General features: G+C 39.8%; 1 protein-coding gene across 1 annotated transcript; it reads right to left on the minus strand.

Annotated features, from left to right (window-relative positions):
- Positions 1–964: 964 nt before the first annotated feature.
- On the minus strand, positions 965–12405 carry GOSR2 (golgi SNAP receptor complex member 2). Its single transcript, XM_009581575.1, has 5 exons — positions 12347–12405; positions 9420–9528; positions 8168–8300; positions 5146–5286; positions 965–1172 (listed from the first exon to the last, which is right to left on the minus strand). Exons 1-5 carry the CDS (start codon positions 12384–12386, stop codon positions 1011–1013), a joined length of 585 nt encoding a protein of 194 aa, XP_009579870.1. The 5' UTR covers positions 12387–12405; the 3' UTR covers positions 965–1010.
- Positions 12406–13506: the final 1101 nt, after the last annotated feature.

The following is a 13506-nucleotide window of genomic DNA, read 5'->3' on the forward strand; positions in this document are numbered from 1 at the left end:
AAAGGTCTGTTGCCCTGATCCCATCGTTATTCTGAATGTAAAGAACAGCAGAGAGAGCCTGTTCCAGCTCTATGAACATAAAAATCACAAATCTGAATTTGAGCACAGCGAGGACTTGCCTGCTCCATCGATTCAAAAAATACCAGCTACAGAGCACAAAACCCCAACCACCTCAGAAAATGAATACAACTCACCAAAACGTGATGTGCACTAGCACTAAAAATGTCAGTCTTGCAGCTTTCAGAGGCTGGATTTGGTACTAGGCACAGTGAGATGACACAGGCCTGGCGCGCACCTGATTGAAAGCAGGCAGGAGTACAGCATTCAGCTTCCACTGCTGGAAGCAGCAGGGCATAAAAAGGTACCAAAACATACCTCAGATAAGATGAGAAGCATCTCAGCCTAAAAACGGGAAGATTTGTGCTGGTTAATAAACAAAAAAGATAGCTGAGGTTATCACCGTGCTTCAAGACCCTTCCCCACAAATCCTCCCTCCAAGCAAAATGGTGAGTATGCAGATGGGAACCCTGCACTTGCTGCCTTCTTGCACAATTACTCCGCAGGACCGTGCCCACAAACAATGTGAAATTCCCCTCAGTGGCATTCTTTCATTGCAAAATACAGTGATCAGGGTCACTTCTAGCACACTACATCTTATGCTCTGCCTTTGCATCCTCATATCCCTATCTACCCAAAAGGACACTCCTACCTTGCAATACTGGGAAAAATTTTCACTTCTGCTTCCTATTTAACCAGATTCTTAAACTTGCAGACAATAAGGTGAGAGCAGTAAAGGCTAGGGATATTTTTATAGGGCCATTCTCAACTACAGCATCCCCAGAGAAATGTGTTTCCCTACGTGCTTTTCACGTGACGTGTCTGAGTGTGATTTGTAAACTCCAAAGTTCACAGGAGGGGCTCATCCAAAGCAGCACTCAGAGGAAAGTACAGTTTGGAGGACAGTCCACCTTGCTCCAAAAGACGATCTCCTCTGGCAGTAGTTCAGTAGCTCATGTCAGATACTGCACGACGAGAAACATAATTACACAAGTCAAAATCATTCCCCCAATCATGAAGTATTTATCTTGAAAGGCTCGCTTCTCAATCAGCCGCATTACTGTATTGGATAAGCCCAACATGTTGGCAACATCCAGGATCTTCTTGTGAGTACCCTAAGAATAAAAAGACAGCAAAGAAACAATTAACCTCATGGTTCAACATCCTTATTCCCACAGTTCAAGAATTTCATCATGGGTGGTAAGTGATGAATTCTGACTGATGGAACTTGCTATCAGCCAACGGTTCCTACAACTTAAGAGGAGATGGCCACAGGACTCTGGAAATAGCTGGATGATGAGACTAATTAATTCACACACATGAACAGGAATGTGGTTAAAGATACAAAACAATCTGTCCGGACAGAGACATCATAAAGAGTGGCCCAGGGAAAATGCACTTCCTATGGAGACATTAAGAGTTTTTCTGGTCCTTTTTCAGACACGCAGTCTAATAAGAGTTTGAAGCTTCTTGATCAGACCACCTTTCTTGCAGAACTTCCCTCCTAAAAAAAAGCACAGTTCATACCAACAAGAGATTGAAAAGGAGGTCCAGAAACTTGTATGGCTAATGCTTGAGTGCAATGAAAACATATACAAAAGTGTAATTAATGCAATTTCAAGAAATCCTTCTGGAGAAAAGCACTGAATCATAGAATGGTCTTGGGTTGGAAGGGATGTTTAAAGGTCATCTAGTCTAACCCCCTGCAATGAGCAGAGACATCTTCAACTAGATCAGGTTGCTCAGAGCCCTGTCCAACCTGACCTGGAATGTTTCCAGGAATGGGGCATCTACCACCTCTCTGGGCAACCTGTGCCAGTGTCTCACCACCCTCACTGTAAAAAATTTCTTCCTTATATCTAGTCTAAATCTACCCTCTTTTAGTTAAAACCATTCCCCCTTGTCCTGTTGCAACAGGCCCTGCTAAAAAGTCTGTCCCCCACTGAACAAAGACTGCTAGCAGGTGTACTGCAGGCAGCCCACACCTCAGTTTTGTTTCACTGCTGAAGCAGTTAGTATTATTAAGAATGCGGATCCCACCAGTTACCACATCAGCAGTAAGCACATAACAGATAAACACAGTGAGCTGCAGAACTGGAGGTACCAGGAAATGACCTGGGGGAGTCACCACTGCAGTGCAGCAGGAAACCTACTTTATTTCAGGGCAACGGTCAAAGGAAACTGTATGAAATACAGGCACGTAGATGTACTCTGGGCACAGTTCAGAGCTGGATGTCATCCCCTCTGGGAAGAAAGGAGGGAACTCCTGGCTGCAGAGTCACGATGGTACAGGTAGGTACCATCTAGAGAAGCACCCTTCTAGATAAGCTAGACAAATGGGTGGCATACCGATGGGCAGGCAGAGATGCTGCACTGAGCTCCGCAACTCAGCTCACAGCACGCAGTCAGAGAGGCAGAGGCCAGGACCAACCTCCATCGCACCGCTGTGTGCACAAAGTTGGTTACTGCCAGAGAGTAGCCTCGTCACATCATGGTGATGATAATGGACCTAGTCTCTCAAACTGACTTCGGCGTCCAAGTCCTTAACAGAACACCCTGCTTCAGAAAGCTGTTAAGTTATTTCTTCTCCGAGCAACACCAATAGCACAGATTCCCATCACAATGCTCTACTACTATGCTTTAAAATACAAACTCTCTGTTCTCACAGTCCACTGTATCTTTGGTCTCGAATAAAACGGTGAAATGTGGGAATTGTAACTTAAGATCAGAAAAGCTCTCTAAGGACAGAATTTATATCAACTATATTAGACATACATGCACAAACAGTTTCTCAATCCATAAGATACATAGATTTGCAATACCAAATTAGATAATCAGTTTCTTCTGTAGAAGGCTGTGTAGGTATTCAGGCCTTTTGCTGAAATCAGGTTATGTCTCTGCTAGTAAAGCATAATCACATCTTTCACCTTCATTTCATACACCTCACATTAAATCCCTGGATACTACATTTTCAAGTTCAGCACTTTTCCTGTCTCTGGAGCAATCTTTTCACACTACTTCAGAACAAAAGAAAACCTTGCTTGGAGAAGAGAAACCAAAAATGAAGCTTTAAAATGAAAGCAAACCATAGGAAAATGAAAACTCTTCAATTCTTGCAGTCCATGAAACAGTGGAATAGTACAACTAGAACAGTTAATGCCTTGCGACAATTTGGGAATACTTGGTTCATACCTGTCTATTTATATCCAATACCCAAGAAGTTACATAGATTAACATGCTTCCAAATTAACCCATTTATCTTGATAAGCTGTCTCTATGCTAGCTGCTTCTGCCAGATTTGTGAACGTGCAACAAAGTCTTTGATAGCGTAAGAAAAGCTAAGGGGAAAAGGAATGTGAACAGATGTTTCCTCATCTGTGAGTGAGAAGAAATGTCCCCCTGAAAACATATGAACATGATGCTCCAAAATTACAGACTATCAGTAGCAGTGGGCAGAGACACACTAACAATTTTAATATTACAGTTCTGACCTGAAGTATCCTTGACTTGCCACAAGTTGGCAGCTGAGGCAAGGAATGCTTACATTTGCAGAAGGCCCACCATGATCTAATAGGAATCCAGGCACGTTACTGCAATCTAACTAGCAAAAGACACAAGACAGGACTACTGACTACAACAAGAAATAGCATTTCCTCTCAATCTCTTTGAGGCAGCAAGTCCTGCAAGTGTTCCTTTATCGTATTTGCCAACTGTGGTTAAGTTCTCCTGACTTGTGACGTATGCACTTCCTTCTCAGGAACCCTCCAGAAACCAAGTGCTTCAGTCGCTGATCAGAGATTACCTTGAATCAGTGACTTACCATCTTGTAGAATCAACAACTCGATTCCCTGTGTGAAGCACAGGTACACTCATGCACTTTAATGACTGGATGCCCCAAGACAATGTGATCAGCCACCAAAGCTATCTAGTGCTAAACGCAGAGGACAAATGTCCTCTGCCATTACACTCTGCGATGGTCCTGTCCAGTGCTTTGGGAATACAAGCTAGCCTGGACCTCTGTGATCAGGATAGGAAGTATCTGGCTTGTGAATTGCAACAGACATTAGGATTAAAATAAGCACCTAGCAACTCTGCCCTGTGAAGACACCCAGCTCTGGTAACTCCTAGGAAATGGGTACCGTAGGTATTAAAAGTTGCTCCAGCAAAATGCCTATGCACTTTAAGGGTGAGACCCATACGTGTATACAGTTCAGCTATCTGTATGTAAGCTGGCTAGACTGCCTTTATAGCCAGTGAAACCCTAGTCTATACAATCAATGGAGCTTGAGATGTGATTTATCTGACCAAATGTAGGGGTTTATGTTAGCAATTAAAAATGCCTAAATCCTCTGGCCGATACATCCCAAAACAAAGCAGTATCACACAACAGACAATAGCTATCTTCATCAGATATATATAACAGAGAGAGTAATTTCCCCACGTTTTTCAGAAATCCAGCTTTCCCCCCAACACACACTTCTTATTAAAAAGCTTTTTGTATTTTTGAGCTATTTGCTCAAAATTAAACACCACTTTGAACGGTCTTTAAAATAAAAGACAAATATTTGTTCTTAAGAGACATGAAGAAATACAGCTGTCATTAACAGTATTCAGGGAAAGATAATATTGTTGAGGTGCATTAGACCTGGGAGAGTATTATCTTTATTACTAATCTTAAACACAAGTACTTTATGCCAGCTTTGTGGTTGCTCTGAGTGATTTCATCTGAATTAACATCTGTCTGGAGCTAGCCATTACTTCCTATTCTTCATTTGAACAAAAAAAACCCAACCAACCAAAGAAAAAAACATAACAGAACAAAACATAACATTCAGCACTCCAGATACTAACTACTGTGCAGGTGAAGACTGCTAGGCTGTCCAGACACAAAAAGAGCTTAAAGATGTTCCTAATAAGATGGTAAAATGTAAAGATTTCAGGTTTAGTTAAAATGGAGTTTAAGCCTCTCCCAACATTCTCAGCTTGAAGCAGTGTACTGAAACAAACTCATGTATTTATTTTACTTAGCCTGGTCATCGCAAACGCAGAAAAATGTGGGGTCTTTTGGGTAAAAAGTGATGCCCCCACCTTTAATGTCACTCTCTGGTCCCTCAGCCCCTGAAGGATGTTGGTCCCACTGCCAATAAGATCATCCATGCCACGATGGGCATTCTGGAGGGATTCATTAAACTGTAATGTTTCGTCGATCGGTATGGTGGTGTCAGAGTCCTGTAGGGGAAATGCAGGGTCTTGGTTACCTTGCCTGCTCACTCATACTGCCCATACATAGTTAGATCCAGCAAAAGAACATGCAGAAACAAAGGTGGCAAAAACTTGACAGGACTTGAAGGATTATGTTTTAAACATTTTTTCGAAAGGATATTAAATACAACATTAATATTTGAGTGAAAAAAGTACTTTAGAGAAGCCTACAGGAAGCAAGCCAAAAAGCAAAATTGATCAGCTGTTCAACTGCAATTAGATCTCGAAGGATAAAAAGTCAGATTAAAAGTGGAGAATTTTTTATAATCTCAGTTTATGATATATGTAGGAAAGGGTATTACAAGAGAGAACATCAAAACTAACAGAAGGTGTTTAACAAAGAGTCATTTGATCATTGCAAGTGAAAGACTTTTGAAAGATTTAACATCAAATTTCTAAGCGACAAAAGGCCTGCAAAACACAATGTCTGAAGGATGACATTCTATAAACTCCTACTTACAACAAGGTGCAAATTTCTGATAGTGAGGGAAAACAGACACGAACCTAGCTCACTGAAGGTCTGACTCACTACCACCCAGGCCTCCTCCAAATAAAAAATTAACATTTTTCCGGAAAAGATGCATTAGCTCAGCTAGAAATGATGAATCTTGAAATGGAAATAACACGATAAAATTCTGTAACCTGGTTTGTTCAAGAGGTCAGAGGATGCAATCACTTTCGTCTTTCAAAGGCTTCAGTTTAATCTTCTCTGGACACCATTCCACCGAGAGAGTCAAGATAATAGCTCATCACTCTCACATTGTTTTATGAACAGGAATCATGATATTGGTAAGAGGTAAGCATGGAAACACTGGCTTACCTGCTTCCGTGTACTCAGAATGATAAGAACTACTAAAATGCAGAATTCGCATTTAGGGCAGAAGATGGTTATCACCCTACATTTGACTGTCAGCTGTAGGTTACATGCATGTAACAACACCAAACTTGCTCTGAGTAGACTCTGATGATTATTGTAAAAAAAAATGGTAATATTGGAATGACACGTACAATCCAGTGCTAGATGTTGTACTGCCTAGGTGGGTGTCCTGCTTAGTGTAAAAGAATGAAGGATAAAGGACAGAGCTGTTAGCAGTTGCAGGGTCAAAGTTACCGGATGAAAAAGCTGCGACAGCACACACATCTCTTTGATCAAATGTTAATGAAGAACTAAGATTGAAACAAGCGTCTTACATGAGTCTTGTCTTCTCTTACGTGAGTCTGCAGAGCAGAAGCACTTGGATTTGGATCTGAATGGCTATTATTTCACATATTTATTAAAACTTCAAATCAGCAGGGATTCCATTTCCTATACAAGGAGCTTGCAGGGGTTTTTTATACATCACAAGGCAGCAAGAAAAATATCAAAGTAGATTTTTGACCCTCCTCATAGGAAGATTAGATGGCATCATATTTTTCATTTGCTGTTAGTGGTTTTCTCCAGAATGGTACAATGGAAGGCTTTAAAGATAAAGACCACATTTATCTTCGAATTAAGCAAAATGTTCAGAACTGCTACAGCTTTCAAAAGCTGTTATGTATGTCACAGTGATTTATTCAGGATTCTTACATGCTCAGCTGACATTTCTATTTAATAGAATAGGGTAGTATATAGATAGAAACTTTGTAAACAGATAGGCCAATAACTGACAAATAAATCATAGTTTTCCTATTAAAGGGATATTATACTTTAAAAGTCACATTTTTGTAATGAGTTAAAAGAAATACAAAATAATAATTCTTTTTTTTCTTTTTCATTTTGAGACACCTTTCATCATCTAAAGGAGAAAAAAAAAAACTCGCCATTTATTTTGCATTTGCAGGCCTGCTACTTCGAAACTGTTCCACTTACACATGTGTTACTTCTGGACAACAAGTTTTCCTACAGGAAAATTTCTCCGTATTTGCAGAGGAACACCACAGTGTTTTGAAAACAAATCAGGTTTCAAATGTCAGTGTTCCTTTCACGTCTTTTTTATAACTTTGAAATAGCCAACAAAATGCTAGATGTCATTTTTATGTCAGGCTTTGAGAAGTGCATCGAACTTCCCAAATCTCAAGAAAATAGGACCACTCACATTTATTCTTCCTTACCCTAACAGTGAATGACAACACAAAAAATGAATGGTAGGTTATATGCCTTTAACAAAAAAAAAAACCCACCACGCAAAAAAACCCAAACAAAACAAAAAAAACCCAAACAAAAAGAAACAAACAAACAAACAAAAAGACTAGCTTTTTAGTTACAGAGAAGTGAAATCTGAAAGCAATCCTACACTATTCAGAGCAAAATTCCTCTAGAAATTCCACTGGGGGGAATTCCCAGTGGAAGAACTAAAAATTAACAAGAACAGGTGGAAACACATTCTTGTCGTTAAAAACTTTTGAATCATTTACAGGTAAAAAGCAAGGTTTTTTCCCCCGGCTGTGTCATTTATATTTGGACAAATTAAAGCTTGTTGACATCTACTGACAGCAGGGTGTATAAAAGCCAGACATTTTACAAATCTCAGGATTTGACAAAGACATTTGACACAAATCCAAGTAGAATGTATACTTTGGTACCTACTTCATTCACCCTTTTGAAACAGCTATATAGAGTCAGGTAGAACTGCACTGGATAAAATAGAAGCAGCAGTTTCTGGAGTCTTTTACTACTGCCTCTTAATAGACCAACTTTTCCTCATGAGAGTGTTGTACTTTTTCAACACACATTGTTACACTTTGCTATCTTTATTCCATTTACATCTCACAGCAACAATCTAATAGAGTCATGCCTACGTCTCGCCTGAAACTTCTCTGAAAGACTATGGCTTCTAGAACACAGAGATCTAAAATAGAGAATATTTACATTAGTAGTGAATGTACGTGCAAGCAACTCTTCTCGCTGTCGCTCCTGCTGCTCCCGGATGTAACGGCGATGTTGAAAGTTCCTCAGAGCTGTCTGCAGATGCTGAACATCATACTTCAGCTGGTCAACTCGGCTAGAAAGGATAGACATCAGGAAGACATTCCCAGCGATAAAAATACCGTTATTTTCTGGTGTTTTTTATATAACAATAGAGCATTATAATTTAACAATGACAAATAATAAAGAATTATGGGTTCTACTGATCTAGAAGATAAACGACATTCAATGTTAGACCTATATTCCAGATTTAGATCTTCCGTGCCTTGTTTTTCTACTGAACCGGTGATTATTTAACTGGAGGCTAATGACAGAATGTGAAGCAGAATCCTTGAGCTGTCTTGGACATCCTATCCCATGACTAGTCTCTTCAGGAGTTTTATACACACATTCCTCATTTGACACAGATTTGGAAAGACAGTAGGATTTGAACAGTTTCTATTTTATGACCCTCATGCACATAAAAGATTAAGCTTTCAAGTTTCATTAATTAGCACCATGTTCTTAAGTTTGAGTTTTTATTAAAAGGAGTTTAAAAGTCAGTCAGAGCAATACAGGAGACATCTCCGCTGGGCTAAAACAAACAATGTCCAGAACTCCATTGTCTCTGATTAAATGTTTGATGACTGTAAAGAAAGCCTAGATGACTACTTCAGATACTGACCTCTATAATATAGGTGACATGAAATCCACCCATAGTATCTACAAAGGCATTTTGGGACTAAACATTAATAGTAGAGTCACAGAATAAATTAGAACAGGAAGTCTTGAGGTCTCTGGCCCAACCTCCTGCTCAAACCAGCGCTAACTTCAGAAACCTCCTTATGTTAGTCACCAACAGCTAGGAAAACGGTCCAGAGAAAATGATACCAACGGAAATAATTTTACTCCTTACCTCCACAAATGCCATTAAAAGCAAATGCCATATACAGTAGAAATTTTTTTAAGCATCGAAGTGACATGTTCTGCTCATCTCAGAACAGAGCCATGAATCCAGTTCCATCACCAGAATGTGGTTAAATGCAGGAAAGTGATTTTGCCTCTGTGCCTCAATTTTGCTACTGTAGAGCACAGACATAAGTTACGCAAACTGTAAAGGTTTCACTCAAATCAAAAGGCAAAAGGCTTCAATAAATTTAATGGACATAATTACAAAGACTACATTACACTATCATAGCAAAGAAGGTGAACTTACAGTTTAGCATTCTGTCGCTTACTGGGAGGTTCTTTGCTGGACAGGATTTCCAGACGCTCCAAGTTGCTGAATATATTGTCTATTCTTGCCTGAATCTCATTTTCTACTACTGCAAGGAAATAAAAACGTGATTTGATTTGAATTAAAGAACTGCGGTCTGAGTGAAGGTAAAAGCTCAAAAGCATTCAAACCAGTATTTAAAACCTGACAGATGCAAATCCTTACCGGATGAAAAAAGTCAGGTAACCAAGAACTACATATACCAGGAAAAGCCATTTCTTTAACTCAGTAATTTGAGAGTGTTGCCTTTCCCTCCTCCTCTGAGAAAGGAGCTAGGAAAGCCCCTGCTCTTTCAAGATATCTGAGCCCCTTTCCCTATCAGCTCCATGTATTAGGATTTAAAGATCCCACATTCCCCCCTCAGCCCCTTCCTGTTCCCTCAGCAGGATTTGCTCACACAAGCTAATAGCCAAGATGGTTCTCACAACAATGGCAATTTAAACCTCTGAAAACTGTTAATGCTGAGTTAATATACATCATCCATACCTATAGCAGGGGAGATTGACAGAGCATGGGAAGGATTCAGAGTTGACAGGAACTGGGAGACTGGACAAACAGCTCAGAAAGACATAGCCAGAACAGGGCTGAAGCCCTCGCAAGTGGGAAAACAAGGCCACAAAATAATTGCCTCTGTAATCATCTACGTTGCAACTGCTTCTGATAATCTACGTAGAAATAGCAAAGGGGCAATAGTACACAACGCAAACTCATATACTTGTACTGGGGAAAAACAGTCATGCTTTCAGTTGCTGTAGTCATTGTACAGCAAAACTCCGTACAAGCCACAACCCTCTTCCTCATTTGACAGCGACATTTTCTAACCATGTCACAATCCAGCATTTCACAACTTAAAGAATTGCACAGATGGGCAAAACACAGAAGCACTATTAATCATTTGACATTCTCGTATTTAAAGAAGGTGAGCTGTAAGGCTGAAGGTACGCACCCTCCAGAGCATGTCCACAGACTGATTATTAGAGGACAGAAGCGCCATCATGTCTGTGCAGCCATGAGGACAGTCCTGAAGTCTCAGGTTGCCATGGTCAGACCTGATATAAATCATCACCAAATCCTACAGACACCATTTGTTCTTATTTTGCATCTAGACTAAAGAGGCATACAGAAAAGTGTTATTAACCAACTGCTAACTACTCCACGGTATCTCAGGACTTCCAGAAAATCGCGTTCAGCAGAACCCGGAAAAGCACACAGCAAATACAACCCCTTTTCTTTGCCCTTTGATCTCACACAACCAAAGAGTAACTAAATCACATATATAGACAGAAATCAATCAAATCATCCTAATTCATCTCTTCATCATTTAGTACAGCTGAACTTAACAGAAAAACAACCAGGAGAGCAGACAGACAATTACATCAACTTCTGCTAGTCCAAACGATAGTATTACTACCTTGGTCATCTTACACTTTTCTGAGCAAGAAGGGATTATTTGCCCAAAGTTGGAAAAGGAAAGCTGCAACAGAAAGTTTGATTTCCTGGCTCTTATTCCTGCTCTTCGGCCAAAAGATAATCCTTTTCCCCATAAATTCTGAAATATGCACTAATATCTAGAGCACATATCTGTAGCTTTTTATATATAAAAATATACAAACAGTATGTTCATTTATTGATCATGTGAGATGGTGCATAATCCTCTCTCTTGAAATGGTCTCAAGCAGGAGAGGCAAGATGGCAAATTATGCTAATTTTCAAGGGGCTCCAAAATCACATCCAGTGAACAGCAGTCCAGGAAGTCTCGCATTGTACTAGGAGCAGTACAACCACCACAAAAATCAGAACCAGTAGACAAGTCGTTATTTTTTGATAGGAAAAGTTATCACAGCCCTTTCTACAGCAAAGTCATGCTTCACAAATATATTTAGGGTAGGAGAATTCAGTCAACATGTGCATAAATGTATCCAGTCAAAGCAGTGTGCTTTCACTTCAGAAATTTCTGATGAGGCCCATTAGCAATTACTCATACAGGAACTAAGGCTTCAAACACAGGTCCAAAATACATTTGCCAATTCTGCGCTGGGGTAAAAAGTCCTGCCACACTATGTCATAGCACTTTATTACAGTCATTTTATTTACGCAGGGTTATAGTCCAAATTTACTGAAGCAATTTCAGACCCAGCTCTTCTACATATTTCTCATAAGCAGATGGAATTACAGGTTCTGACTCTGACGCAAGCAGGAACTATCAGAATCATCCTGCTTAAATTCCTGCACACCAAATCACGGCATTTTCCCCAGAAACTGGACTAAGCATCTTTTGGAGAATACTGCCAATTAGTGGATGCTTAAGGAACAGCGAAATAACAGGACAGGTATACAATGACATTTCTCAGCTTTTGAGCTCCTAACAAACTAGGCCAGTGATGTCCTGAATTTGGAGTTCTGTCCACATCAATGTGTTCATTATACCTCCATGAATGCACCAATGTGGGCTTTTTAACCTGTTTATGTTGAAGGCCTCCACAGCATACCCTGACAACGCGTTCCAAAATCTAACAGCACCAAAAAATATCTGGCATTCCCATACCAAGACACTGTAGAAGCATCCACAGTAAGCACTATTTGTCAATTAAAGAATTACAATAGGAAGATGATTCGAAGTAAATTTTTATTCTGTCTCTTCTGCTCTGTCCTTCATACAAAACATCACCTTACTGAAGTCAAATACTAAAATAATTTTAATGCATTCCAAATTGGTGATGTGTCTCACCAGCTGATCACAATGACTGAAGAGCCAACTTTGTTCCAATAATGATTGTAAATACAATGATAAAGCATACAAGGTTAAAGATGCAAGCTAAATCAAATCAGTACTGGAGTGGGACTTTTCTCACTAATTTGTTACTTACAGTGTACTGACTCTTTGTCTGAAGTCTCCAGGCGCCCCATGTAAGATTGGACCTCATGGACTTGTCTATCAAAAGACAAATAGTAAATTACCAGGAGAAGTCAGTTTACAGCTATAAAATCAAATCTTTTTTCAATACTTCAATTTTCAGCTTCTTTTACTTAAAAGTACTTTTTAGAACAGAATAGAAATCAGCTACATGGTATTCAGCGCAGACAGCCCATCACTGAACACAAAAAACCAACCTAATTCTTCAGTATGAAGAAAGCTGTGCTTTCACTTAATATGCATCTACAAAATAACTTTCAGTTTAAAAACAAAAATCAAGGTGAAGAGCTTCTTTTTCTTCAAAGATTTCCAATCCAGTTCTAGCTCCCTTTTCGTATTTGTAACCTGAACTGGGGCTCCCCCCCGTGCCACACACCTGGCATGCGGAAAGCCGTTAAGATCTACCTACTCCAAGACAACCACGGAGACAAGATTTCAGATTCACACTAGGAACTCACAAGTGGTGAGCAGAGCAGAGGGAAGATCTGACTGGGAGAAGCGGTGGTACAAGTCAGACCTTAATAACAGATCTGCAGTGAAATACTACCTATATATGGCACTAAAGTCAAGAGTGCTGATGAGACACCGAACCTTTATGTCACTGCAGAAATGGATAGTACACATCTTCAACACTAAACACAGGTTTTGCCCCTCCCTTCTCAAAAAAAAACAGAAGCACTGGCAAAGGTTTAGAGAAGGACAATAAAGATTATGAAAAGTACAGAGCAGCTTTTATACAAGAAACAGTTTTTCAGTATGGACTGGAGATGGTAACAGGGAGATATTCTAGAGCATAAATGGCACAGTAGAAGGTGAATAAGGAATGACTTTCACTGTCTCTTACAACGTATGAATTACAGAGGCATCAAATGAAATTAAAAGATAGCTTAAAACTGAAGAGAAGGAACTCCTGATGCTGGACAAGCAGTGGCAAACAAAAAAAAAAAAACACCAAACACTGATGGGGTTGTTAAATTCCTCTGTTTCGAGAAGCCCCCAAGCCTCAAGTTTCTGGGAGGCTGGGACAATATTTAATGGCAGTATCGCATATGTTCGCCCGTTTCCTACTGTCTGTCCTTGAGATCTGCAGTTAGACAATGCTGAACATATACA

This window comes from Fulmarus glacialis, unplaced genomic scaffold (assembly GCF_000690835.1).
Source record: "Fulmarus glacialis isolate BGI_N327 unplaced genomic scaffold, ASM69083v1 scaffold16317, whole genome shotgun sequence".
NCBI classification, from domain to species: Eukaryota; Metazoa; Chordata; class Aves; order Procellariiformes; family Procellariidae; genus Fulmarus; species Fulmarus glacialis.